General features: G+C 47.0%; 1 protein-coding gene across 3 annotated transcripts in view; it reads left to right on the top strand.

The window, feature by feature from the left end:
- The window catches only part of SMOC1 (SPARC related modular calcium binding 1), a 145,412-nt gene that overhangs the window by 51,281 nt on the left and 66,183 nt on the right, over positions 1-27,948 (top strand). For all 3 annotated transcript variants that reach the window (XM_068963397.1, XM_068963398.1, XM_068963396.1), the window contains exons 2-3: positions 15,755-15,920; positions 17,347-17,459. In XM_068963397.1, coding sequence (XP_068819498.1) covers positions 15,755-15,920; positions 17,347-17,459 — 279 coding nt within the window. The remainder of the gene's footprint in view (positions 1-15,754; positions 15,921-17,346; positions 17,460-27,948) is intronic.

Genomic DNA, 27,948 nt, shown 5'->3' with positions numbered 1-27,948 from the left:
CACCTCGTTTCTACAGGATGGGCTGCTCAGATGGGATCTGCCAAGTGCAGAGGTCAATGTTCCTTTCAGTCAGGTCGCTCATCCAGCATTTGAGGGAGATCTGAACTCCAGAAATGTCTGGACTGAAAGAAGAAGGTCCTCAAAAGTCAATTACAAGTTTTTAATCCTAAAAAGAAAGGCTTTTCTCTGTGCCTGGGATCTGAAAGAATTGGGAGAACCATTCTCCTCTCTGTCTCTCAGGAGTGGGCTTGCTCCGTGTTTCCGGTCAGTTCCTTTCCTGTCTGTAGAGCCTGACTTGGTTGTATTGACTGTTCTCTGGCCCCAGTTTGGGTCAACAGGATTTCTCCTCTGCCCAGAACAGCCTCACACTTGTGCGAAGTAAGATGTGAGCCTGGGCTCTGGACAGCGGTAATTAATCCTTGTCTGAGCTGCGCGGCAGGGGCTCTCGGCCTGGAGACCTGTGACAGCATCGGGTTCTACGTGGCGCATGGCCGTCCCGCATGAGCTCCGCTCTTTCTTCTCTTTTGTCTGTGAGGGACTTTGAAGGCCTTGGGTGTGTGCGGCTCTGCTTGTGTGTTTGGTGGTCTGGAGCTTGGCACGCTGCACCCGGGTCTCAAGATGACAGTGGAAACGGCAGTAAAAAGGAAACACACACGCCCCCACGCAATCTGATGACATAGCAGGGCTGGGATTTCCTCTTCTGTTTGGTTTAGTCTCTGCTTGTTCAGCTCTCATCCCCAGGGTTTAGTGCTGTAAGGGAGTGGATTTCCTCAAGTGTTGTGGATAGAGCGTTTTTTTCCCCCTTCTGTTATCTTCCTTGTCAGGATAAATTACCCCACTCTTAAGCAGAGACGAAGATGAGCCTGTGTGTGGATGCTGTAGGATCTGGTCTGAGCGAGATGGGCTTTAAAATGACATTTTCCTCCGTGATAATTCCATGACATTGAAAGCACACCCGTTTCTCCCTTTAGTTATCCTGGAGCCAGGAAGTAATTCCCCGGGGCCGGGAGGGTGTAATACGCCTGCCTGTAATACTTCTCGCTGTGTTTAGACTTTGTGTGGAAGTCTTTTATCTTGGGTGGGCTGGGGTGAGACTGTTTGGGGCCCTTCTGTGATGATAAGGGGAGCAGTAAGAGGAAAAGGCTAGAGGCCTCAAGTGCAAAATGGGTGAGTGGACAAAAATCTTCTAACGGCAGAACACCACCAGCAGCAATTGCGCCAAGAATTCTAAGGGGTGGATGGTGAGGGGTGGCCCTCTAGCGAGGCAAGGAGGGAGACTTGGCCAAGACCAGAGTCTGTCTTTCAGGTTAAGGGATTCAGTGCCAAAGTGGGCTTGGGGGCCTCTCCACCACTCAGGAAAACTGGTGGGGGGTGGCGGTGTGAGGGGTGGGGGCAGGATCCATGCTGGTGGGGAGTCACCGCACTAGTGACCCATTGCTGGGGGGCTGCAGGAGTGTCTGATCGTGACCTCTGTGGGAACCATGGGGTTCACTAAACAGAGTGTCCATTCCCCTCCTTTAAGGAACATTTTGTGGTGTTAAAGGACTTACAGCTGACGATGCAGAGCAAATTCACAAGGAGAGGAAAATGAAGACTTCCAGAGTCACTGTTTCAGCAAGTAACTTAGCGAGCAGCTTCCCCCATCCAGTGTTCTTAACCCTACATTGTTGAACCAGAGGTGGTGATTGTGCCCTACAAAAGAGTATTTGCTCAGGGCTCTTGGCAAGTGTGTGAGTGTGTGCACACACACGTGTGTGTCCGTACAGTGGACACACTCAGGCCTAAGCTCACAAACAGATGACCAGCGCTGTGCAGGACTATGCAACTCTCACCCTGCTGTTCGGGGCTGTGAGTTGGTAGTTTTATTTTAGCCACATAACAAGTTACTGAGGCATTTTGCTGACCAGCCTGGGAGCCTGACAACTGTGTCCGGTATTGCCGTTTTGGAAAATGGAGTTTTGGATGTTCAGTTGGCCTTTGCAAAATCTCCCTATGTTCTGGTGCTTGTCTGACTCCTGCAGCCTGCTGAGTGGACCTGCACTCCCACTGGCATCTCTCTTAGAACTGGCATTTCCAAGTCTCTTCTGTCTGTTGATGACAAAATGGCGTCATATCTACCTTTACTCCCAAATTACAAAGGAAACAAGACCCTCATCTGCTCAAACACCAGTTCCTCTCAGTCTCTACTTTGGGATGCTTCACACATTTCCACAAACTAGTCATATTTTCCCTCTTTGCCTGAAAGGAACCTCACTGCTGGCAGTGTGCATCAAGAGAGCATCCGAGCCTGGGCCAATGGAACTGCTCCCAGCTGTTGCCAAAGCTGTTGGTTCAGTTGCCAGAGCAAGGCTGGGTTTCAGGCAGCTGGGGGGTGGGAGGAAGGGCCTGCCTCGCTTCTGTGTCTCTTGGTCACCTAGACCCTGGAATAGCTCTGTGTACACCCAGAATCTCTCAAAGTGATCTTGAACCTCTGCACCTCCTACTTTCCCCATAATCTCACTCAACGCTTCTATTTTGGGACTTCATCCTTCCAGCCAGAGGGAAGGATGCCTGCCTAGCACCTGGCTGGATCAGGACCAACCCCAGTCTTCTTGCACAATAGTCATTACCCCTAAGCCTGACCAATATCATCCCTCATTCCCCTGGATATAAACAAATGTCACATATCAGTAAAATGCTGCTAGTGAGGGGCGGGGCAGAGGATGGTGGGCAGGGCCAGGATGTGCAGGAGTCGTGTCTGGGCCATGTTGCCACTAGCCAGGATGCTCAGTGTTGTGTGAGATAGTTGCATTCTTAGAAAGACCCACTGAAAACTTGGAGCATGGCCCTAGGCAGAGCCTGTGGGAGCATCCAAGGGTAACCGTGTAAGGAGCCACTAGCCTTGGTGAAATAAATTGTTCTCCCCAGGTAGAGAGATAGAACGAATTTAGCAAACCCTGACTGCCAGACGTGTGTGTTGTTGGGATACAAGGTGGGGTACCTAGAACAAGACAGGTAGGTCCTTAAGAACACCTTCACGGTCCTCTGGGCTTTGAATCCCACGCCTGAGTTTTCTCTTGTAAATTGCCATCTCCCGGACGCATCTTGAATACAAGACCAGTTTATTGTCCCTTGTTAATACCATCGACTTAACCTTTATTTTTTTCCCCAGTGCTAATGGACTGAGAGAACTAAAAAAAAAAAAAAAAAAAAAATCTGGGTTCTGGAGAGTGTACTGTTTATTTGATTTGGAGAGAGAGGAGTTTTTTATTTATGCTGGTGGCAGACTTTGAGGGATGGGGCGTGGGGGTGGGCGGGTGACTTTCTCTATGCCCTCAGTTCCATTGGCTGGGATTTAGTGACTGGGGTTTTGCAAGCAGGAAACAAAAATAAACACGCTGTGTCTCTGATCAGAAGGCTTGACACCCTGTAGGGCTAAAGCCTAAACAGATTTTAACCTAAAGGATTCCACTCATTCAAAGAAATATTTTCATCCCTACCTGTCCTCTGTGTCCCCTTCTTCCTTGCTGGCATGCATGCTTGTGGCACACCCCCTTTCCCTTCCTAGCCTTGCGGAAATCCCGCAGGGCTGTGATGGAGAGCACAGACCATCTCCTCTGGGCAGCAGCCCTACAGCTACCTGGTTCTTGGTGCTTTTATCTCATCCAGTTGCCTCACTCAGCCACTTCCTTGGCCCATATATGCCCCTCTTTTCGGGATTCCTCTTGTTCTTCTGTTCAGCTATAGGAACTTTTGAATCAGTGTTTCTGTTGTCTTTCAGATCCCTGCCAGAGATGTCTAAAGCTCACGTCTGATCTTCTGATCTTATCTTTTACTTTCTTCCCTGGCTTCCAATTCTTCAAGGAAAAAAAAAGACAAGTGGAAGTTTCAAGACCCTCCATGATCTTACCCCTGCTGCTGCTAAGTCACTTCAGTCATGTCTGACTCTGTGTAGCTCCACAGACAGCAGCCCACCAGGCTCCTCCATCCCTGGGATTCTCCAGGCAAGAACACTGGAGTGGATTGCCATTTCCTTCTCCAGTGCATGAAAGTGAAAAGTGAAAGTGAAGTCGCTTAGTCGTGTCCGACTCTTAGCGACCCCACGGACTGCAGCCTACCAGGCTCCTCCATCCATGGGATTTTCCAGGCAAGACTACTGCAGTGGGGTGCCAATGCCTTCTCCTACCCTAGCCCTAAAACTTTGTATCCCCTGTAAATGGTCATTTTGAAACTATGTTTTGAATTTTGCTCTTTACTTTTGTGTACCTGTTGCTGTTGCTCAGGGTGCATTCCTGCTTGGGGAGATCCTTTGCCCCCAAGACTCAGCCCCTTTATGAGAAATCCTCCTGCTTCCCTGTAGTCTGCGTTAGGCTCTTACCCTGTCTGCTCTGCCCCCAACACTCAGCGTGGGTGCTCAGCTATTCTTTGCTGAACGAATGCCTCCTTTTCCTTCCTCTCCTGTCTTCTCTCTCTCAGAGTTAGGCATCTCACATCTTGGATTTCTGGGCACCCCATTTTCAAATATTCTCTTCTTTCGTCTGTTTGTGACTCAGGCTTTGCTTCCTAGTTGCTGATTTGGAAAATGTCCCGATGAAGTTAGCTGTACACATGTCCATCTTGGCAACTGAATCAACTTTTGGGGGCAGGGCCTTTGTTCTTGTTTATTTTCATAACCCCCAACACACCTTGCATGATGCTTGGTCATTGAAGGGAGTGGCAGAAAAATTTCTAGGAACCTCTTTGTGTGCCTATGGGAGGTTTGGTGCTTTTTTTTTTCAGTTTTGTGCTTTTCTCTCTCTCTCTTTTTATTTATTTTTTTTATTGAGATATGATTTACATCCAGTACACTTCCTCCTTTTTAGGTGTACACTTTGCTTTTTTTAAACAAGTTTGTGTAGTTGAATCAGCACCACCATAATCAATCAGAGCCCTACGTCCAGTTTCCAGCAACCACAGATCTGATTTCTATTCGTATAGTTTTGCCTTTTCCAGAATGTCACATAAATGGAATCAGACAGTATGTAGCTTTTTGAGTCTGGCTCCGTCACTTAGAAGAATGCTTCATATTTTAGAAATCTGATGGCCTGGCGCCTAACCCACACTTGACTCGTGCTCGCCATTCTAATAGGCTGGCATGGGGCATGGCTTGGGGATATGGATGGGGTCTGAGTTAGGAGGTTTACCTTTGCAACGTTGTTAGTGCTTCTTTCCACCCAGGGTCTCAGCTGCTTTGTTGAACCCACAGACCACCTCCCCACCCCTCCCCAACAATGGCACTTGGTGTAAGACAACCTTGTCCCCTGGGTCCTGCTTGATCATCTCCATAGCTGTGGGGGACAGAGTGGAGGAGGGAAGCTGGGTGGACAGGTCGGGGTGACCACGGAATTCCTCCCTTGGGGAGGGGGCGGGGCTGGGGTGACGAGGGTCAGGCCTCTCCTCGCTAAAACAACACAAGTGGTTCCAGCTGCCAAACAGCTGGAGGGGGCCGCCTGCTTTCCCTCAGCAGCTTGAAAAGCCCTTTAATCGGCATGCCGTTGTCAGGCCCTGCCAGGGAGGTGTGGAGAAGAAGAGCAGACACCGCCACGCTGCAGCCCCCACCCCCTTTGACCTCCCTTATCTCCCCTCCTCCATCTCTGGGACCGCTCTGAGGTGCCCTGAGCGAGGCCCTCCTGTGCACCTGTGTAAATGCGGGGGCTGCGAGGTCAGGGAAGGGTGAGAGCCTGGGCAAAAGTGGGGATGTGGATTTTCAGGGCAGATGATGGATTAGATGGTGGGTGGGTGAGGGATGTCTTCGTGTGACTTGGCTCCTCCTCGTTCGCAAGGACGTGGCCCCTGCCCCGGAGAACAAGGCCAAAACCCGGTTCTGCAGATGGTGAAGCCGGTGACAGCAGGCAGACAGGGCCAGCTTGGGACAGGGCCGAGCTGCAGCCGGATGTCCTGGAATGTGGTTCTTGACTTACTGGCTCCATGAGTGGCCTTTTCCCCTCTCTCAGTAGTAGATTTATCTCCCAGAAATGCTTTTTAGAGCCTGAGTACTAAAACCTTGAGCTGGACTTGGACTTACAAACATAACGAGGAAAAAATTCCCTCCCTTAGGAAAGCTCTCTTTGCTTGCAGAGCCAGTCTCCTCTCCTGTCCACCAGACGGGCTACTGCCAAGAACCACTGATACCAGAGCTAACAGCAGAGCTTCCTTTGTCCCACCCACCCACACCCCTGCCCACCTCCCTAGCCAGCCTCCAGGGCTCAGCCCTCACCATCCGGCCTTGAAGGAGGTCATGTGGTGTCATAGAGAGAATCTGGGCCACTGAGTCAGACTTATAGACGTATCCTGCCACTTACTAGCTTAACTTGGCTGAGCCTCAGTTTCCTCTTCATTCATTCAATCAATAGATATTTATTACACACCCACTTTGGGCAAGGCCACTGCCAGGCACTGGGGATCCAGCAGGGTGACACCCAGCAGATCATGGTTCCTGTCTGTAGGGAACAGTGGCTTAGTGGGGAGGAGGGGGCAAGAAATGCATTATTAAATAGTTGGTCATTTAATTTCAATCGTGGCACAGGCCACAGTGGACAGTAGAGGGTGTGTGGAGGCTTATCATAGGGTCCTGACCTAACAGAGATGTCAAATGCCTCGAGGAAACTGCATTTGCTCTGAGATTGGAAGGGTGAATAGGAGTTTATGAGGTGGAAACACAGTCCAGGGAAAAGGGTCCACACATGCCAAGTCCTGAGGCTGGAAGGAACAGTGTGAAGGGCCAGGGATTTCTACCCAGCTGGGGGGCCTGGCACTGGAAGCCTTGGCTGTGCCTGTTTCCTACTCATCAGGCACACAGGGAAGGCTCCTTCTCCATCTCTTCCTTCGAATTTGACACTAGCAGATTGGGCTGAGACACTCACCATTATTTACAACGTTGATTCTATGGAAAAAAAGTAAACTCAGTGTGTCAAAAACATGATTTATAAATGAATCTGGCTTTTGTTTTTACTCAAGTACATGCATATCATAGCTGCCAGAAAAACCAGAGTGCTAATCACATTGGCTGTTAAATTGTCAGGGTTTCCTGCCTTAACATACACATTTCAGGCTTAGCAACCTTGGGCATCTCGGATTACTGCCTGTCTTGTGGCTGACGTGACTTATCTGGGCAGTGGAATGACTTCCAAGTTTTGTGAGGAGGATTCTCAGGCTAATGCCAGTTTCACTGGGAATGAATTCCATGGACACTGTCTCAGCCACTCAGCTGCATTCTTTTTAATGGTTCAGGAATTTTTTTTCCTCCTTAATTCAAGGGGAAAGTCCTGTGGTTAATGTATGGCTTCCTTTATATAATAGATGTTTCTTAAAAAAAAAAAAAGGAAAAAAAACATTTGAGATTGTTAAGCATTTGGTGGTGGTTTGACAAAGAATATCTCCTTTTACAGTAAGTGATAGAAAAAGGAGCTTCTTCGGGATATCTTTTAGGTAAGGTTTGATATTCACCCATCTATTCTCCAAACATGTATTAAACAACTGCACTGGATCAGGCTCTGGCTTAGGCCCTATGTGTATAGAGAGCAATAAGACACAGTCTTTTCTAGACATGTACAAACGTAAATGTTAATGGAGTATGTAGAAGGTTTTGATAGATATGTGAAGACAGTGTAGCAGGAGGTTTGAGGAAGTTAGCAGTCGTGTTTAAAACATGAAAGCATTTGCTTCTTAGAGTGGTAACTTCAGTTGGTGTGGAACTGAAACTTGAATGGGGAAAAAGATTTTGTGACAGAAAGTTAGACATCTAGATAAGAGATTAAGGACCGAAAGAAGTCAATGTGGATAAAAGAAGAAAGTCTTCTGGAGAGGGAGACCTAACCAGGCCCTCTGTACCTTCAGCCACTCCAACTAGGCACCAGTGTGTGAAGTCACAGTGGGTGTTCCAGCCCCAGCCAAGCTCCCAGCTGAATGAAGCCTGTGCGTTATCTCAGCCGAAACCACTTGGAGCAGAAGAACCATCCAGCTGAGCCCAGCCAACTCATAGAACTGAGAGATGTGATGAATAATTTGGAGCCGCTAAGTCTGGGGAGGGTTTGTTTTGTAGCACTCTATAAGTGAAACAAAAAAGTTAAAAGTGAGTAACTGAAGCTGTGTTACAAATGAATTTATTTCAAAAAACCTCAAATTATTTGAGTTTGGTCTGTGATTTTTGAGTCTGATATCATAAAGAGGAGCTTCCCTGGTGGCTCAGCAGTAAATAATTTGCCTACAATGCAGGAGACGTGGGTTCAATCCCTGTGTCCAGAAGACCCCATGGAGAAGGAAATGGCAACCCACTCCAGTATTCTTGCCTTGGAAATTGCATGGGCAGAGGAGCCTGGTGGGCTACAGTCCATGGGGTCGAAAAAAGTTGGACACAGCTTAGCGACTAAACAACAACAACCTCATAAAGGGAATGCTGCTTGCTTTTCCAAGTTGTGGATCTCACACTTCCAAACCATTGCTTTGTATAGTATGTTCCTGCCCCCCTTTCTACACTTGAGAAAACTATAGAAATAGGCATGTTACTAGCAAAATGCCATTTTGGACTTTTAGATGCTGGTGAAATCAGCATGGTGCAGGTAGAACTGTGAAACCAACTCCCTATTGTAAAGAATCGAACATCTCCTCCCCAATGGAAACTTAGGCTGCCTCTGTTGTTCCCTCTGTTGTCATGGAAACTTGGCAGTCTCTTAAACCCAACACAGTTTGTGGTAGAAGAATGGTCTCCCTGAGCAAAAGCTGTGGCAGGGTTTACATTGTACTCTGCTGGAAACTGAGGGCAAGGATCAGCACGCACACATTTCAGACAGAAGGGACTGTTATCTAACATTGATTTCATTTGCCCACGCCTCTTCTCTGGTGAAGATAGTCCCCATCGGTAGCTTAATTTTCCAGTAGAAAGGATGGATTGTTTAAATATATTTCAAGTGCTTGTCCTACTTTACAAATGTGAGCAGAACACGAAAATTCTGCGTGTTTGCTTTGGAACCACTCACTCCCCAAGGAGAGAGGGAGGGAATAGGAACCATTTGCAAATGCACAATTGTCTTGGCCCCTTTTGTTTGGCTCCCATATTACACAATCATACTTAACATAATTATTTTGTTTTTGTTGTCTTTTGGTGAGGAAGAAGGAAGGGTTGTGAGGATTTTTATGAAAATGCTATTTCTTCCTCAGAGGGAAATGGTTTGCTTCTTTGGGGAGACGGCTTGCCTCTGCTTAACTCCAAAAATTTCCACCGACTCTGGATGTTCTTGAGCCCACAGCAGACTTCTCTGGCCCAGGAGTTCAGTCCCAGCAGGGTGACTCAGACTCTGAGTTTTGTCTGTGTGCTGGGAGAAATGACCCAGTCATGGGTGGTGCTGGGGACTTCCATCCTGTCCCTCCTGTCTCCTGAAGAAGAGAGGAAAAAAATCTGCCTTTGTGACTTTAGGTGGACTGTGTTGAACTGCTGGGATGTTCTGTTGTTGAAACCTATAAATAATAAATTCATGTTTTCATGTCCAGTTTCCAAATGCAGAAATTATCTCAGACTCTGCTTCTTGGTTTAATCTGTTGTACCTTGGCTCAACTAGGAGAAACTCCAGCGAGGGTGAGCCATCGCGCCTCTATCCCCTATCGCCTGCAATAGCGGTGCTCTTGAATCTGGCAACCACTAGCCACATATAGTTATTCAAAGTTAACTAAAATTAAATGCAACCAAAGATTTAGTTCCTCAGTTGCATTAGCTATGTTTTAGTGCTTCATAACCACACGTGGCTTGTGGCTTCCATAAACTAGATGGCACAGATATAGAGCGTGTCTATCACTGCAGAAAGTTTTCCTGGGCTCTGTGGCTTTGTGGCATTGCAGAGTCCAAAGGATGAAATCTTCTCTTCCTTCTGTGGTTTCCTATTCCCTTGTTAACATGGCTGATGTCAGGTTGCTTGTTCTTGAGACCCTAGAGTGCAAGCCCATCGAGGACAGGACTATGCTGCTTGTGCCTGCTTTCCATGCCTTGCAGTGCAGGGCGCATCATAGAGCTTGGCTGTTAAGTATAGAAGTAGATCAGTGGATGACCGAACAGACAGTGTCCTAGGGTCCCTGGAGGTTTGGGTGATTCCATTAGGGCCTGGTCATTCTACTATTCCAAGATACGGAAGCGACTTGTGTCCATCAATGGATGAATGGACAATGAAGATGATACACACACACACACAATGGACCATAAAAAAGAATGAAATATTGCCACTTGCAACAATGTGGATGGACCTGGAGAGTATCATGTTTAGTGAAATAAGTCAGGTAGAGAAAGACAAATTATTGTATGACATCACTTTTATAATAAAAAAAAGAATCAGGCTCACAGATACAGAGAACAAACTAGTGGTTACCAGTGGGGAGACAGGAAAGAAGACGGGTGAGATAGAGGTAAAAGGGTAAGAGGTTACAAACAACTATGTATAAATTACATGAACTAAAAGGGTATATTACACAGCACAGAGAATACAGACAATGTTTTATGAAACTATAAATGGAATATAATCTTTAAAAATTGTGTATCACTGCATTTTCTACCAGAAATTTATTCAGTATTGTAAATCAACTATCAGTTCAGTTCAGTCGCTCAGTCGTGTCCGACTCTGTGACCCCATGGACTGCAGCACACCAGGCCTCCCTGTCTATCACCAACTCCCAGAGTTTACTCAAACTCATGTCCATCGAGTCGGTGATGCCATCCAACCATCTCATCCTTTGTCATCCCCTTCTCCTCCTGCTGTCAATCTTTCCCAGCATCAGAGTCTTTTCAAATGAGTCAGCTCTTTGCATCAGGTGGCCAAAGTATTGGAGTTTCAGCTTCCACATCAACTATACCTGAATAATAATAATAATAATAAAAGCTCCATTTTATAAAACTCATCTTTTTTGGGGAAAGCAATCACAAACACCCACAGTTCCTAAAATAGATAAAGATGAGACACCACAAATGATTGGAGACGGCCTTTAGCAATGGTCCTGGGCTCTTCTGTTACTTTTTCACTTGTCCTTGGGGGCCAGTCGTTTCTCGATGGACCCTTTAGGGAGCTCTTCTGAAGCCAGGAAGGCTCTCGGGGAGAGGGGAGAGCAGGTGGAGCTTATTCTGAAGCTGCCTTTAACCTGTCCATCTCTAGGCAGTGCTCTGCGAGTTATGAAGCAAGTCTCTGGCACAGCTGCTGTGGCATCTCTGTTGGCCCAAAGCAAACCATTTCCAAACCAAATTTATGGCGCATAGTTCACCACCACAGGGATGCCTGTATCTCCCCTCTCCTGTGAGCTACAGAGGAGACAGCAAGGCAATGCTTAATCCCTCTTTTTTGAAGGTGAAGAGAGCCATATAAGGAGCTACTGGGATCGCACAGAGTTGGACACGACTGAAGCGACTTAGCAGCAGCAGCACAGTAGGTTTAAAGTGCCTGGAGGGCAGGGCTGTCGTAACTGAGTCTTCAGTAGTTGGTGTCTTACATGCAGTAAGCTCTTGGGTCAACAGTTTTTGACTTGGAAATCCAGTTTGTTTGTTTAGTTTCCATGATAGTTAATTATAAGGTATTGAATGTAGTTCCCTGTGCTATACATTCGGGCCTCGTTGTTTATCTATTTTATATATGACAGTTTGTATCTGCTAATCCGAAACCGAATCCGGTTTTTCAATTGGGTTAGAGTTTCTGTTTGCAGTGTTACTCTATAATATTGCCAGGCAGCGTGGTGTAGTGCTTAGAAGTTGTGGCTCTGGAGCCAGGCCCTGGGTGTCAAGTTCAGCACTGACCCTGCCTCTTAGGGCTACTGTGGAGGTTACATTAGTTAACATATCATAAGTGACATATTATTATCAGCTCTTCTCACTCTTCAGACAAGGTCTGGCTACCAAATCCCTCTGTGACCAAGGATGAGCTTCTTGACTTGCCCAAGCATTGGAAGATACTGATATTTCTATCCTTGTGTGATTGTGAGAGCCAGCCGCTCCCTAGCTCCTGCAGATTGACATGCAAAGTTGCTAACAAACAGGTCTCACTTCCTATAAAGTAACCCCGACCCCCATGGACGAGGAGAGAGCGGTGGAACAGCAGTGTCTTGACCTGCCCTGGGACAGTTTTGAGGCCACTGGTTGGCCTGCGAGCCAGGGCATGAGAGCACAGATCTCTGGGTGGCGCCGGCCGCCCACCAGCAGGATGATGGAGCCAGGTCTGGCTGCTTTTCCAGGCTGCAGACAGATTAGCAATGGGTCTAAGGGAGGGAGAGAGACTTCGAGGCCAGCTTTGCTGGTCGCAGCCCCCTGGGTCCTGTGCCCACCCAGGTACCCACGACCAGGGCTTCTAAGCCTGCATCATTCAGCTGGACCTTGGGTCTTAAGTTTTCCCTGGTGCCCAGTTGGTCCAAGGCTGGGAAGGCAGGAGTGGCAGAGGGGCCTGGGGTGGGGATGGTGAGAGAAGAGACCCACCTCTCAGCCTGAGAGATAACTTAGATTCTGAAGTGGAGCTAGGGCAGGAGTCTGTGGCCCACCTCGGCCCACCATGTTTTGAGGGAGGGAGGGGGAAGCTCAGAGAGGAGGGGCTGGGGGCGGGGTAGGGGAGTGGCCCAGGGACCCCCCACCCCCACCCCGGCTCCCCACCAGGGATGGCAGGAGCCTGGCAGACAAGGCCTGTCACTTCACACCAGCTGGTTTGCAGGTAATGTCACGTGGGAAAGACCCCTGCAGGGATGCGTTCGTCCCCCAAATAATCAAGTGCCCCAGCATGGCGCTGGATGCCGGAATGTGTTCACAGGCTGAAAGAAACAGCCTCCTTGTCATCTTGGTGCTCAGAGTGGGGGATTCCATTGCTAATCAAATCCCACAAATCAGTTTGTCCTCAAACTGTGGTAAGAGCCCTGAAGGAAAAGCGAGGTGTGAGAGGTTCTTACAGGGGGACCCGTCCTCACCTGTGAGAGTCAGGGAGAACCTCCCAGATGAGCCCAAATCTGAGCAGCAGCGGGAGGAAAGGGAGAGGAACAGTGTGTCTAAAGGCCTGAGGCGGGAGTGGAGGGGCGTACTTTCCTGGTTGTCCAGGGGCTAAGCCTCTGGGCTCCCAATGCAGGGTACCAGGGTTCGATCCCTGGTCAGGGAACTAGATCCTGCATGCAGCAACTAAGACTCTGCACAGCCGAATAAAGAAAGGAAGAAAGAAAGGAAAATATTAAATAAAAATAAAGGCCTAGGTGTAGGAGCCAATGGGACCTGGAAGGCAGGCCAGGGTGCCCCACTAAGCAGTGAGCAGAGTGAGGCCAGAGCAGGAAAAGCTGAGGCCAGAGAAGGGGCAGACTTGTTAGGGCAGGAGACCCTGTGAAGGTCCCCAGGGACAGAGGGGCACGACCCAAGGGCCTGAAGTGTGGATGACGCTGCCTGCCCCCCTCTCCGTCTGCTCATCCCTCCTCTGTGGCAGCCTGGGGGCGTGGGCTGCCTCGGGAGATGACTCTGTATACGACAGATTTTTTACCTGGGAACGTGCTTAGTTGCTCAGTCGTGTCCGACTCTTTGTGACCTGTTGGTCTATAGTCTGCCAGGGTCCTCTGTCTGTGGGATTTTTCAGGCAAGAATACTGGAGTGGGTTGCCATTTCCTCCTCCAGGGGATCTTCCCGACCCAGGGACTGAACCTGAATTTCCTGTGTCTCCTGCATTGTGGGTGGATTCTTTACCCGCTGAGCCATCACATGTTACCTGGGGACACTGAGACACTATCAGGACATTCCCTCTGAGCTTTGGACAGGACTCAGGCTGGACATGTGAGTGTGGCTGTCCAGAGCATCTGAAGAGAGGCTTCATTGAGCTGTCCATCCTGATAAGCCTGTGTGTGCACGGTGGTCTCAGTTCAGCTGCCGCTTCCCTGTGCTGAGCAGCCGGCATCCAAGCGTGTGGTTAGGAGAGCGGGAGGGACTGGGTTTACAGCTGGGAGGCAGTGTGTGTTCACTGACAGGCTTGGACTCTGGATTTGGCCGGTATGGGCCATGTGCTCCTTTGAAGGGAGGGTTGCTGCCTCTGGACCTCTGTTGGGTGTTCTGGAAAAAGATCAATAAGTTCTCATCTATTTGCTTCACACGAAGGGCCTGCAGATAGAAATAGGGGGTGTAGTCATACCTTTTCTAAACCTCTATGAGCGTGGTGTGATTATCCAGTCAAATCTAACATCACTGATGGCCAGACGTGTGCGCATGACATTGCCATGTGCCATGATGGGTTTTTCATTCTCTCAGTTCACCCTGACGAAGAGCCGTCAGTGTGTCCGGAGCTCTGCTACAGAGGGATGAATGAAAGTGGATCCAGCTCTCAAGGCCCATGCAGTCTAATCATGGGTTTTTCAACAGGAGCTCATGGATTGTAGAATCCAGTTATTGTTTTCCAATGGCATCCTACAGTTGTGAACAGGGGTTCACTGAGAAGGGGGTTCACAGTCAAATAAGTTTGAGTGATACAGCATCATATATGCCCTTGATCTGGTTAGCTATTGCTCTGTTTCAAACTACTCAAACCTTAATGGCTTGCTGCATACCTGAAACATTATATATCAACTGTACTTCAATAAAAAGAATTTTAACTTAATGACATAACTTATTATCTCTCACAGTTCTGGTGAGTCGACTGGGCTCAGCTGGGTGGGTCTTGCTTGGGCAGGGGTCTCTGAAGCAGTTACTCATTTTCATCTCTGTTGGTTACAATCAAGTGACTGCTGAAGTTAGACTCATCTGAAGGCTTCTTCACTCACGTGTCTCTGCGCCTGTGTTTGGCATTTCTCTCTCCACTCGGTTTTGCCCCGTGCTAGCTTGGGCTTCCTCCTAGCATGGTGGTCTCAGTGTTGGGCTTCTTACATGGTGGCTGATTTCCCCTAGGCTGTGTTGCAAGAGACCTGTGAGGAGGCTGCAAAGCTTCTCATGACTTTGCCCAGAAGTCACACAACATCACTGCCACAACATGTTATTGGTCAAGCAAGTTATTGAGGCCAGTCCCGGTTCAAGGGAAGACTCCACACTCAACGGGAAGAGTAGCAAATATTTTATAGCTATCTATCTTTAATTTACTGTACTTCTGGGAGATTAATAATGCATAAGAATGTACCAAGGGTGTCTGGGAAGTCCTGCCATGAAGAAAACTTTAACTCAGCATTTCACAATCTGATGATGACGTTTATGTTAAATTAGGAAATTCCCTTCTTCTAGAAAATTACTTAACCTGTATTCTGACAGAGAGCAGTGGGCAGAAATGGAAGGGTGATAGATGTGGGGTCAGTAATACTTTCTAGACAATAAGACTTTCCAAAGATGGAGAGTAGAGATTCCTGGTGCATTCCTGATTTGAGGAGGTGCCCAAACCGGTCCAAGTGCAGAGACCATCAGTGTGGACCAGAGGCTGAAGTTCCCAGTGGTAAAAGCTTGGACTTGACCTCTGACCAGTCTAGGTTCAGATTCATCACTTAGAACTGTGTGAAACTGGGCAAGTTACCTCTCTCTAGGGCTTCAGTTTCCTTATCTAAAAAATAGGTAGTTCCTATTTCATAGGGTTGTTGTGAGGTTTAATGAGGTCCTGCATGTGTGTTACTGAGTCCAGGATGCCGTCCTTGGTTAGAGTCTGTGGTCGCTTGGTTTAATAACTTTGGAATTATTCTGGACTTGCTTCCCAAAGGCAAATTAGTATTGTAAATTGTGGACTCATCTTTCCTTTTCTTGCAAAAGTAACCCCTGTACCATTTCACATTTTTTTTTTTTCCAACCCAGTTTCTCATAAGTGACCGTGACCCTCAGTGCAACCTCCACTGCTCCAGGACTCAACCCAAACCTGTCTGCGCCTCTGACGGCAGGTCCTATGAGTCCATGTGTGAGTACCAGCGAGCTAAGTGCCGAGACCCAACCCTGGCTGTGGTGCATCGAGGCAGATGCAAAGGTGAGTGTGCACGTGCCCCACGGAGGAGAGACAGGCCTGCGCACCACACGCCTTGCGTGGGGCACTCCCGAGGAGGGAGCTCAGAACGAGTCTGTTCATTTGGCAGCCTCTCCCCTACCCTTTCCACCAGGGAATACGGAAAGGAGGACTGGCCCACTGAAAGATAAGTACTTTTCTGGCTTTCAAACACTGCCACCAGGGCTTAGAGAGATGCTGCTATTTGGCTATTGCTTTTAATTTTTATAATTCTTTTCCTTTTTTTTTTTTTTTTCTGTAGAGAGGCTTAAAATGGCAAAACATGATGGCTGGCTCTTGAATAGGGATTCCACACTGACAGCCAACAGATGTGTTTTGTTTGGTCTGCTCACACATTTAAACATATTAAAAACGTTTGAGACAACATTTAAAAATTGGGAAATTCAACCTAAAAATCTGGATGTTTGTATTTCCCATAAAAAATTGGAAACTGTGGTGATATGAGGTCTGTGTTCCCTCCCTCAAGGCAAACATGTGGCTGCTGCTGAGTAGCCGCTACCTCCTTTAAAAGGGAGCCTGTTCTCCAGTTTGCCACAGTCCCCAGCATTCCCTGTGGTGCCACCAAGCTGAACGCCATGCTTAATACACCCAGCCCCTTCTCTAATTTGTATCTCTTTCCTACACCCTGTTGCTATTTGAGTTTGTGACCCGTGGACTGATCAGAGCTATTACAGAAATTGTGGGAGGCTAAGCCAGCTGCCCTAGGGCCTCTGATTTCCCAAAGAAAGTGCTTGCTGGGGACTTCTCTGATGGTTCAGTGGCTAAGACTCTGTGTTCCAGTAGAGTGGGCCTGGGTTCAATTCCTGGCCAGGGAACTAGATCCCACATGCCACAACTAAGACCTGGCATGGTCACATAAATAAATAAACAAATAAATATTAAAAATAATCCATGGTGGCGCCAGAAAAAAAAAGAAAAGAGCTTGCAGGTTTTGAATTGCAAGACATCTTTGAGACTCCTTGGGCTTGCGTGTTTTTAAATAAAGTCAGTGAAAAATAGTAGAAGTAGAACTTTTTTTCCCCTAGGAGGGATTAGGGATATTTGGGAGAAAAGGAATAAACAGAACCAGGTATAAGTATGACCCCCCTGACTTTTTCTAAGAAGACCTTTCAGAGGCAGGTGAGGCTGAGGGGCATTTGCTAGTCCCTGCCCTCGTGTTCCTGGAACAGCTAGCTCTTATATGTCTGTGTGCATGTGTGTCTGTGTTTGTGTGGCGTGGCTTCTGCCTGTGTGTGTGTGTGTCTGGGTGTGTGTGTGGTGTGTGTGTGTGATGTGTGGTGGTGTGTGGGCCCCCACAACACAGTGCTTTGCTCTCAGCATTTCTACAGCTGGAGTCCGTGGCTCCTGTGTGGGGCCCAAGTGACTCTGACGTGCACACCTCCTTCTCTAGACGCTGGCCAGAGCAAGTGTCGCCTGGAGCGGGCTCAGGCCCTGGAGCAAGCCAAGAAGCCCCAGGAGGCGGTGTTTGTCCCGGAGTGCGCCGAGGATGGCTCCTTTACCCAGGTAGGCCTTGGCTGCTCTCTTGGGGGCCTGGGAGCAGGAGGGCCCCGAGAGCCTTGCTTCCTGGAAACAGACGAGGGCTCTGTGACTCCCCTGTGCTGCCTCTGGGGCCTGTGTCCCCCCTGGGCCCCCCGCCACTTGGTGCCAGCACTGGCAGCGGGTCCTGAAAGCTTGTGCGAGTTCGAGCCAGGAAACTGGCACCGCTTTGTCCCCGTCCTCCCGCTGCCCATGTTCATTGTTCTCTTCTGTCAAATGTAGGCTGGTTATTTTTCCTTATCCTCGTGGGTTTCCATGGGCAGCCTCTGTATTCCCTTAACTGTTCATTGCTACCCCTTCTGCACACCTCTTCATCCTGTCCCAAGCTTCAGCTGAAGCCATATTTCTTTTGAATGTAAAGTGTCTGTGGTTTGTGGGATGCGTGTATGTGTGTGTGGTGTATGTGTGCCTGTGGGTGGGTGTTTGTGTGTGTTGTGTGGTTCTTGTGTGCATGTGTGTCTCTGTGGGTGTTGTGTGGTTTCTGGTGTGTGTGTGGGTGTCTGTGTGGGTGGGTGGTATATGTGTGTGATGTATTATCTGTGTGCATGTGTGTCCGTGTTTGTGTGGCGTGGTTTCTGCCTGCATGTGTGTATGCCTGGGTGTGGTGGTGCATGTGTGTGACGTGTGGTGTGTGGTATCTGTGCTTGTGTGTCTGTGCATGTGTGTGGATTCTGTGTGGAGGCTGTCTTTCTGTGTGTGTGTGTGTGTGTGCTGTGTGGTGTATGGTATCTGCGTGCACATGTGCATGTGTGGTGTCTGTGCTAGCATGCATGTGCACTCGTGTATGCATGCTCTCAGATTCTAAAATCTCCTTGCAGGCAGTCTTCCCTCTGATCCTGTGTGACCTTCTGGCTGGAGGTTGGGTAAAAGTAATGCCGGCTATGTTGAAGTTGGCACAGATTGGAACACAGGCAGCATGGGACAACGGGGTGGCAGAGCTTTCAGGCTGGAGACAGTCTAGCAGGGCCAAGACAGCTGGGTGAAAGTGGGGAGGGTCACTGGACAGGGTGGGTCAGCCACTGGATTGGGACAGGCATGACTCCCACTGGAATGTAGTGTCATTTGGGGACCTCTGCCACGTGAGAGCTGGAGGCGGGGGCCTTGGGAGTTTCAAAGTTTCCCTGTAATCATCCCAGAATTTTCAGGGGGGTGGGGGAGGAGGGAAAGGATGAGTCTGGCCTTTGGGCTGCTGGGTTTCAGCTTTCACTGGGGGGCTGGGCCCAGGGGGCTGCTGATTTCAGGCCCAGTGCTGGTGGAAGTGGTGGGGTAGGGATGAGGCCTTGTATTTTTTGAAGTTTCCAGTGTTCAGCCAAGATTGATAGCCACAGAGTTAGACTGACCTTGGCTGCCCGCCCTGTGAGAGGTGCTTTTATTCGTCTTCTCACTTAAGGCTCGCCACGAGCCTGCCAGGCAGGCGTTGCTATCATCATTTACAGAAGATGCAACCGCAGCGGGAGGCAGAGTGGTCCAGGAGCTGGGAGGCACGCTCAGATCACTCCAGCACCCAAGCTCCCTCGGAGCCCTCCACACTCTGCTGTTCCCTGAGCTGGCAGTTTAAAAGGATACTCTCCGTGCTCGCTTTGGCCACACATGTACTAAAATAGGAACAATACAGACAAGACTAGCACGGTCCCTGCGTGCAAAGCATTCCCTGTTTTATCTTGATTTTACCCCGTCTCAAAATTCTCCCAGAAATGTAGCTCTTTACTATGTAGCTATCATAGTAAGTAAAATAAACACATGGTGCAAAATTTTAGACGAATTTATAAAAATATTTAAATTCATGTCTCTATAAAACAAATGCATAGTGAAATTCCATTCTTAGAGTTTAGTCAAGTTCTCTCCTTTAATTTCAATATTATACTGGTTGGTTTCTTTTTGATAGACACAAAAATGCCTATTGAAAAAAAAGTAAAGGAGGCCCTGAGGTGTGGCCTAGAGAAAGGCCGTCTAGGGCTGTGGCTAGCGCACCACTCCTAGAGCCAGACCGCCTGGATGTGAATCCACCCCCAGTCTCAGGCACATCATTTAATTTCTCTAGGTCATAATTTCCTTAAGTGACGAATAGAGATTATTATCTCTATTATTATTTTATATAGTAATTATCATTATTATGGGCTTCCCTGTGGCTCAGTGGTAAAGAATCCACCCGCAGGGTAGGAGACGTGGGTTTGATCCCTGGGTCAGGAAGATCCCTTGGAGAAGGAAATGGCAACCCACTCCAGTATTCTTGCTTGGCAAGTCCCATGAACAAAGGAGCCTGGTGGGCTACAGTCCATGGGGTCACAAAGAGTCAGACATGGTTTAGCAACTAAACAACAACAAATTATTATATTATACATTTTTATATGTTACTATTATTATTACTATTGAGTATTACTGTAGCTTACCTCATGAGGTAGTGATGAGGATTAAATGAGTCAACACATGTAAAATGCTTGGAACACATAAATACCTGCCGTTATCAACATTAGCCCCATCTCTAATCTGGTTCTGTTACTCAGATCTTCTCAAGATGCTACAGACGATGTCACCCAAGAAAAAGAAAATCTTCTGTTGGACCTTCCCTGCATGGATTCTTTATTTATCATTTATGCTAGTGAAAAGAATCCAGGTGATCTCTGTGCTGAAAATTCACGTATGCGGGAGAATATCAAACCTCTTGCAGCTGCATTTGGGGCTGAGACAGGGGTCAAGGTAATAGAGAGGAGGCGGAATCCTTTTTTCCCCCCTTTCTAGGCTTCTGTAATCCTGAGTGTGTTGCTTATGAGAACGGTTGACCCCTGCCCTCCCAGTTCTGAAGTGTTTGCTGCCTCGTGACAGACAGCCACTGGCCAGCTTTTGTTTGAGGGAGGCCAGGCTGGCCCAGGTGGTGTTTGCCGGGGAGGGGAACTTCCAGATTAGTCTGGGCAGAATTGCTAAGTGAGGGGGCCCCTGAAGTTCAGCAGAGGTTGGATAGACAGTCAAGAGCCCCCTCATTTGTTTGACACGCTAAGCGCTGCCATGTGTCTGCGGGCTGGAGGCTGGCTCACCCCGGTGGGCAGCCAGGCAGCCAGACAGCCAGTCCGACCCCGTCACAGTGATTGAAATGGATGTGCTTTTTCCCTTGATCAAAGACGCTGCAATAACTTCACAAAATGAGGCTGTCTCTTTGAGTGTGCTTCAGTTGCATTGACAGGCTGCCAAAAGGCTATGAGAAAAAAAAAAAAATGCTTTTCTGCCTCCCCCAACCTCCACTATCACTGACCTGGACTTTTTTGGTTTTGTTTTCTTTAAGACCAGAACCCAGAAACCAGGTCCATTATTTCAACGTTGCTTAGACTATTGACATGCATGCATCCTGGTGTTGGTAACATATTTCCGTCCTGTGAATTATTATACAGTAATGTGCTCGTGAAGTTTATGGAGGGGACCCTCATGAGACTGGGTTTGTCTGTCATGGGACACAGCTTGGGACCACATGACTAAGTTGGCTTTAATGGGGTTCATATGGGATACAGTGGTCTCTACTCTCTAATTTGTTTTCCCTTGACCTCTTCTCTTGCTACCCTGCACCCCAACTCAAACAGCAGAGTGGTAAACATTAGAACATCAGGTTTTAAAAAATCCTTGATATTTAGACCACATCTCAGATCATTAAATCAAATTCTGGATGAGGGACCCAGACATTATTATTATTTCAAGCTCTCCAGATGATACTAGTGTTGGTTCCAGGTTGTGAATGACCTGCTGTTAATCATTCTTGTTCTTGGTTGCACCACTGGAATATGGACTTAAGGCTTTTTGATGACCTGCTGTGTGAGGATGGGAGCTACTGACTTTGTCCTTTGCTGTGGTCCTGTCTGCTTTCTCTTCTGGGTGTCAGGAATGTTAACTCCTGACATATATTCTCCAAGTCCTCTGCCAAGCTGTTGTCTGCTGCCCAATATGATGAACTGAAATCACAGCCATAGAGGAATGGTATTGGATCACCACCACTAGGATGTTGGCTTGTCAAGCTTGTGCGTCACTGAGTAATTATAATGGCAACTCTTTATTGAGTGCTATTTGCTGCCAGGCATTGATTTTTACACTCATTAATCTTTACTAGAACCTTTTGAGGTAGTTATTAATACCCTTATTTATATCAGAAAACTGAGTTTCAGAGGGGTTAAATAACAAGTTTAAGGTCACTAAGGATTTGTACCCAGGCCTACCTAATTTCAATGGCACCCCACTCCACTACTCTTGCCTGGAAAATCCCATGGATGGAGGAGCCTAGTAGGCTGCAGTCCATAGGGTTGCTAAGAGTCGGACACGACTGAGCAACTTCACTTTCACTTTTCACTTTCATGCATTGGAGAAGGAAATGGCAACCCACTCCAGGGACTGGGGAGCCTGGTGGGCTGCTGTCTCTGGGGTCACACAGAGTTGGACACGACTGAAACGACTTAGCAGCAGCGGCAGCTACCTAATTTCAAGGCCTATGCTCTTAACCTTTTATGCTACCAAAGTGTCCTTGATGTGTATGTAATTAATTTGCATCGTGATTGTTATTCCAGAAGTCCCCTCTCTGATGCTGTTGGCCAATCAATCAAGCAAGCATTAAAAAAAAATCCCTTTGCTTATGGAAATTTTAAAATATACAGAAAAGTTGCTAGAGTTCTCTGGTGGTCTAGTGGTTGACTCCAGACTTCCACTACAGAGGGCATGGGTTTGATTCCTCATCAGGGGACAAAGATTCTGCAACCTACAGGACACATGCCTCCCACCTGCCTCTGTAAAAATATGTGTGTGTGTGTGTGTGTGTGTGTGTGTGTGTGTACACAGAAGTAGAAATAATAGTGTAATGAACCCCATGTACCCATCACCCAGCTTCAACAATGATTAACATCTGGCTGATTCTGTTTCATCTTTACCCTATTTTCATCTCCTACACCAAACTGGATTGCTTCAAAGCAGATCCCAGACACAATATTTTTTCATTTCAGACGTTTGGAGCTCTGCTATGTTCTGGGTTATGAGCTGGTTGCTCTGGGGTGTTCAAGATATGCCATGGCCTGTGCTTTCAAGGAGCTTACATGCAGAAAAGATATGAAAACATACCATGAAGTAGCTAGTATATAAGACCCTACATGTACAATTGGGTATATTTCAAATGCCCCGTTATAAGTCAGTAATTTGGAATTCTGAGTGATTTTATTATTGAGAAAAGATGCAAAATTAAAAATTTCTGAGCATAAAAATTAAAACACTTCTGAACATCAAAATTAAAAATTTCTGAACATAAAAGTGCCTTAAACAAAGCAAAGGGCAAATGATATATATTAGCCTTAATGACAAAAGGCTAATATTAGATTTAAAAAACTCTTAAGAACCAGGAAGAAAAAGATCTTAGTAGAAAAGTGGGCAAGAGATATCAATAAGCAGATTATACAGTAATAACAAATAGTCAGTAAATGACTATGAAATAACAAATAGTCAGTAAATGACTATGAATGATATTTTCCTTAGTATTAAAGAAATATAAATACAGATAACGATGTGGCATTTTGCTTACCAAATTGTTGAAACTTGGAAAAGAGTCATATTCAGGCCTGGGTGCAGGGAAAGGATTACGCCCCACATCGTACTTGAAAAAGTAAATTGGCACTGACATTTTATGAGAGAATTTTGCAATATGGGTCAAAAGTCCTTAATTGTGTCCAAATCTTGAGCTTGACATTTCACTTCTAGGAATTTATTCTAAAGAAATAATTAAGAATATATGCAAATATTTAGCCACAAGGATTTCCATCTAAGTTCTGCTTATAGTTGCAAAAATTAGGAAACAATCTAATCTGAATATCTGAAATAGAGAAGTGCTTAAACAGATTATGACATTGCCATACTGTGCAGCTAGTGGAACGATATGTTATAGACGCTTATTTCACACAGTATGTGTGTGTGTGTGTGTGTGTGTGTGTATACACACACATATGTAAGAGACAATCAGATATTCAAAAGAAAAAATATTTTCATTTTCCTCTAAATCGAAAAACTGCACACACTTTGTAAAAAAAGCACTCTGAGAGTGCAGAAGTACATAGATACAGAGGTGAAGTCAGTGAGTTCGTCTCTTTGAAGTAGCAACTGTGAAGTCTATGGCCCATCAGTTTTTCTTCCTTTGTGTACTTATCATTTTTGAGGGTGAAAATAATAAAATGTCATATATCACTTTCTAATTCTTTCTTATTATTTAAAAAATTGCTTATTTTTATTTTAGACTGTGCTGGGCCTTTGTTGCCGCACAGGCCTTCCTCCAGCTGTGGCGAGCAGGGGCTGCTCTCTCTCTAGTTGCAGTGTGCGGGCTTCTCAATGAGGTGGCTTTTGACGTGGAGCAGGGGCTCTACGCACGTGGGCTCAGTAGCTGTGCTTCCTGGGCTCTGGAACTCTGGCTCAGTGGTTGTGGCACTCAGGCTTAGTTGCTCTATGGCATGTGAGATTTTCTTGGACCAGGGATCGAACCTGTGTCTCTTGCATTGACAGGTAGATTCTTTACCACTGAGCCACCAGGGAAGCCCTCTAATGCTTTCCTATACTAATTATACTGTGATTTACTTATTTCCAGGTTTATTGCATAGTACCCTACGTCATTTTAAAAATGGCCGTATGTCCCATTGTATGAAGGTACCATGAATTCTGGAAATTTGGGGATTAAATTTCTGAAAGCTGAATATTGGGTCAAAAGGACATGCCCTTTCAAAGACGTTTGATGCATACTCCCAAACTGCCTTCTAGTAGTTGATTTAGTGGTTGTTACCAAATACATTCCCAAGCCATTTAATTTATTTTATGTAGCTAGATTGTAGTTCTAATAGTACTGTAGAGTATAAAACACCGTTTGTAACATTACTGCTACATGAAAAAAATGTATTTTGTGTCCCACTTCAAGCCCCAAGTTCCAGGAACAGTCTTTCTTGATATAGCTCTGTCTGGCACCCACACTGTCCCCATTTTTCTTCATTCCAATCACTGCTCCCTACACCAGCACATACATATATGTTTTTTTATTTCCCAAGTTTAGTTTTTTTTTTTTTTCATATGGGTTTGGGGAGCTGTAATTTCTTCTTGATAATGCTTTGTTCAGAAGCTGGAAGTGCAAAGAGAAAGCTCTGTGGCTTTTTGGCATAGATGGTGGGCTCCCCTTGTCAGCATTTCTGCAGCTCCTACAGTTTTCTCACACCTGGGGACCGCGGCTTGTTTCCTAGGTGCGTGGGCTTGAGCTGTGAAGCCGGCCTTGAGGCTCCTTTGCAGTGACTCCTCTCCCCGCTCCCCACCCCCCGACCCCAGCCCCCCGACCCCGGCTGAGCTGTGTGACTAGCTTGTCTTGGAAACACCTGTGTTTACCATCTTGGCCTCCGTCTTCCAGATTCTCAGCAAGTGCTGAAGGTATGGATGCTTTGCATCAATTGTGAGCCTTTGTGTACCAACTGTCGAACCTCTGATAAAACACTGGCAGGCTGGAGCACTGAGTATCGTCATGGGGGAAGGATTGTCCCATCCTTGAGGAGTCCAAGGGCTACATCGTTTTGTGTTAATGTGAAACTATCTTACCTGAAGCAATAGTGTGGGTGTCTCCTCAGTGCAGAGGGTTCTGTAGGTAAAGACCTAAGAGCCTGGCTTCATCCATAGCTGGACTATTCTGAGCTTCTCTAGGCATATCAAGTTCCTTTGGATGCCCCGAACACAGACAATTCTGTGTGTTTTAGTGGATGGTGCCAACTTTTTTAAGCAGTCACACTGTTAAATATTTAAGTCCATCCTTTATGTACAGATGGCATAGTGATCAAGAGACCCACTGTTGCGTCAGTTGTTGCTTTTCTCTGTCCTTTTCTGTCGTGTTCAGTAAACATATTATTATTGTTACAGTTTGAACATCTACTGTGCCCAGAGCATCTTACTACTTGTTCGACATGTGTTTTTCTTTGAATTGCTTTTGTTCCAAACAACCAGATGCTGCATATGGTAATTTATACAAGCATGCTCACAAATAACACATAACTGCTGTTCAGCAAATGTTAGTTTTCTTCCTCTTTGGGCTTGGTTTGCTCAACTGTATAATGGGGGAGCTAGCTGAGCTCCTCCAGAGGTTTTCCTGTGGGCCAGCCACATGGTTTTATTATTTAAAATAGCAGCTCTATTAAGGTAGAATTCACATGCCATAAAATGTATCCCTCTAAGTGTATGATTCAGTGGGTTTTAGTGTTTACAGAGTTGTGCAACTGTTACCGCTATCTAATGCCAGAATATTTTCATCACCCAAGAACACATCCATGTACCCACTGGAGGTCATATGAAAGTAAATGTTTAATTCTGTAAATCATGGCAGGGACAGGACCTGATGCCTCCACATGCAGGAAGGACTTGCTTAGTAAGTGACTCATCTCATCTCTCACAAATAGTGGGAGCCACCACTGTCATCTTTTCGATGAGAGAACCCTGTGGGCACCCACAAGTGCAGAGGAGGGCAAGATGAGGGTGGGTGGAGCTCCAATGCTGTATCCGTTGTGTTCGGTGGTGACCTGCCTACTCCAACCACTGCTGCGTCCTCCTCTCCAAGGCTCCTCTGCATGGCCCTGAGCCTCCTCTCCCAGATTGGCTGGCATCATTTGCTTTGGAGCAAGTTGTAGACTCTGGGTGCTCTCAACTGGGCATCTGACCTCCCTGCAGTCTCTGGAGAGTCTGCCCCTAAGTCTGTCATGGAAATGAAAGGAGCAAGCCCTGGGCAGTATCCACAGCTGCTCTTCTGCAAGGGGGGGTACTTGGGAGGAAGGGATGGATGAGGCCTGCTTCTCTGGTCTTCCTGCTGCTCATGGAAAAGGGGAGGCTCAGTGATGGCGGCTTCCATCACTCTCTCTGCTATTCGTTTCTTTTTAAGATGATAGCAATGTAACACCTGTATAGCACTTACTTTGTGCCAAGGTGTTATCTAAGTACCTGACACACATTAACTTATTCAGCCCTCACTATGACCTATGAGTAGATACTATTGTATTCTTAATTAATAGATAAGAAAATGGAGCCATAGAGAAGCTGAACAGCTTACCAGGAGTCACACAGCTTGCAAGTGACAGAGTCAGGATTCAAACCCAAGCAGCCCTGTGCCAGGGTTCTTGGTCTTAACCATTGCGCTATACTGCCTCTTAAAGGGCATGGCCTTCTTTTATAGTGGTATTGCCAAACTGGAGCTTATCTAGGAGGATAACTCAGGTGAGCAGGTTGGGGAAATTGTGTCACATGAGGAATAGTCAAAGGAGCCAGAGGTTGGTTTGGAGATGAGAAGAACCAATGGGTGGATGAGAAAAAGACGACCAAAGGGACGCATGAGGGCCATCTTCACCTTGGTCTGTGGATGCCAATTGCTTTTTCTTGAGTAGTCTCACAGAGCCGACCCAGGATCACTGAGTGAAATATTTAATGACTCAGATTCTGACTCAAACCCAGGAAGAACTTTTACAAGAGGAGCAATCCACAGATGGAATATTTTACTCAAAGAGGACTTCCCATCCCAGGAAGAGGACAGACAGGACTGAAGGGGCATTCACGTGGGGTGCTGTGGGGAAGGAGGGTGCTCCTGCACTGGGAAGGGAATTAAACTGATGACCTCTTGGCGTCTCCTCCACACCTACTATGATTTTATGAGTATAATGTTCAGTCTGGCGGGTAGGCACACAGTTGACCCACAGCAAACTCTTATTCAGGAACCTTCCAGGCAGACCCATTAATACACACACATTCAAGGCTTTTGCCATTCTGCTCTGGGTGCATATGACATGCCAGGTGGTGACCCTGCGGGTGCAGGTCATGACACGTGACACTGTGTCATAGTATAATGCTGCCTCTGAAGTGGGGGAGGGAGATCAAGTCAACTTTTTAAAGTCAACTAAACTCTTGGTGGCTCAGAGGGTAAAGCATCTGTCTACAATGCGGGAGACCCAGGTTCGAGCCCTGGATTGGGAAGATCCCCTGGAGGAGGAAATGGCAATCCATTCCAGTACTATTGCCTGGAAAAATCCCACGGACAGAGGAGCCTGGTAGGCTACAGTCTATGGGGTCGCAAAGAGTCGGACACAACTGAGCGACTTCACTTTCACTAAACTCTTCTGCAAAATGAACAGGATCAGATTTTTTTTTTCCCTCTGTCAAAGTCTGGAAAAGTAAAAGGAACATGGGAGGGAGATATGAAGGCAGAAAAGTTTAATTAAAGTGAAATCAGATAGAGGAGGGCTTCCCAGGTGGCGCTAGTGGTAAAGAACCCGCCTGCCAATGCAGGAGACAGAGGAGAGGCAAGTTTGCTCCCTGGGTTGGAAAGGTCGCCTGGAGGCGGTCATGGCAACACACTCTAGTATTCTTGCCTTGAGAATCCCATGGACAAAGAAGCCCGGTGGGCTTTTTGCAAAGAGTCGGACACAGCTAAGTGACTTAGCACGCACAG

The sequence above is a fragment of the Capricornis sumatraensis genome, chromosome 2, assembly GCF_032405125.1.
Source record: "Capricornis sumatraensis isolate serow.1 chromosome 2, serow.2, whole genome shotgun sequence".
NCBI classification, from domain to species: Eukaryota; Metazoa; Chordata; class Mammalia; order Artiodactyla; family Bovidae; genus Capricornis; species Capricornis sumatraensis.
The sequence above is the reverse complement of the archived record's forward strand: the minus strand, read 5'-3'. Positions and strand labels throughout refer to the sequence as shown.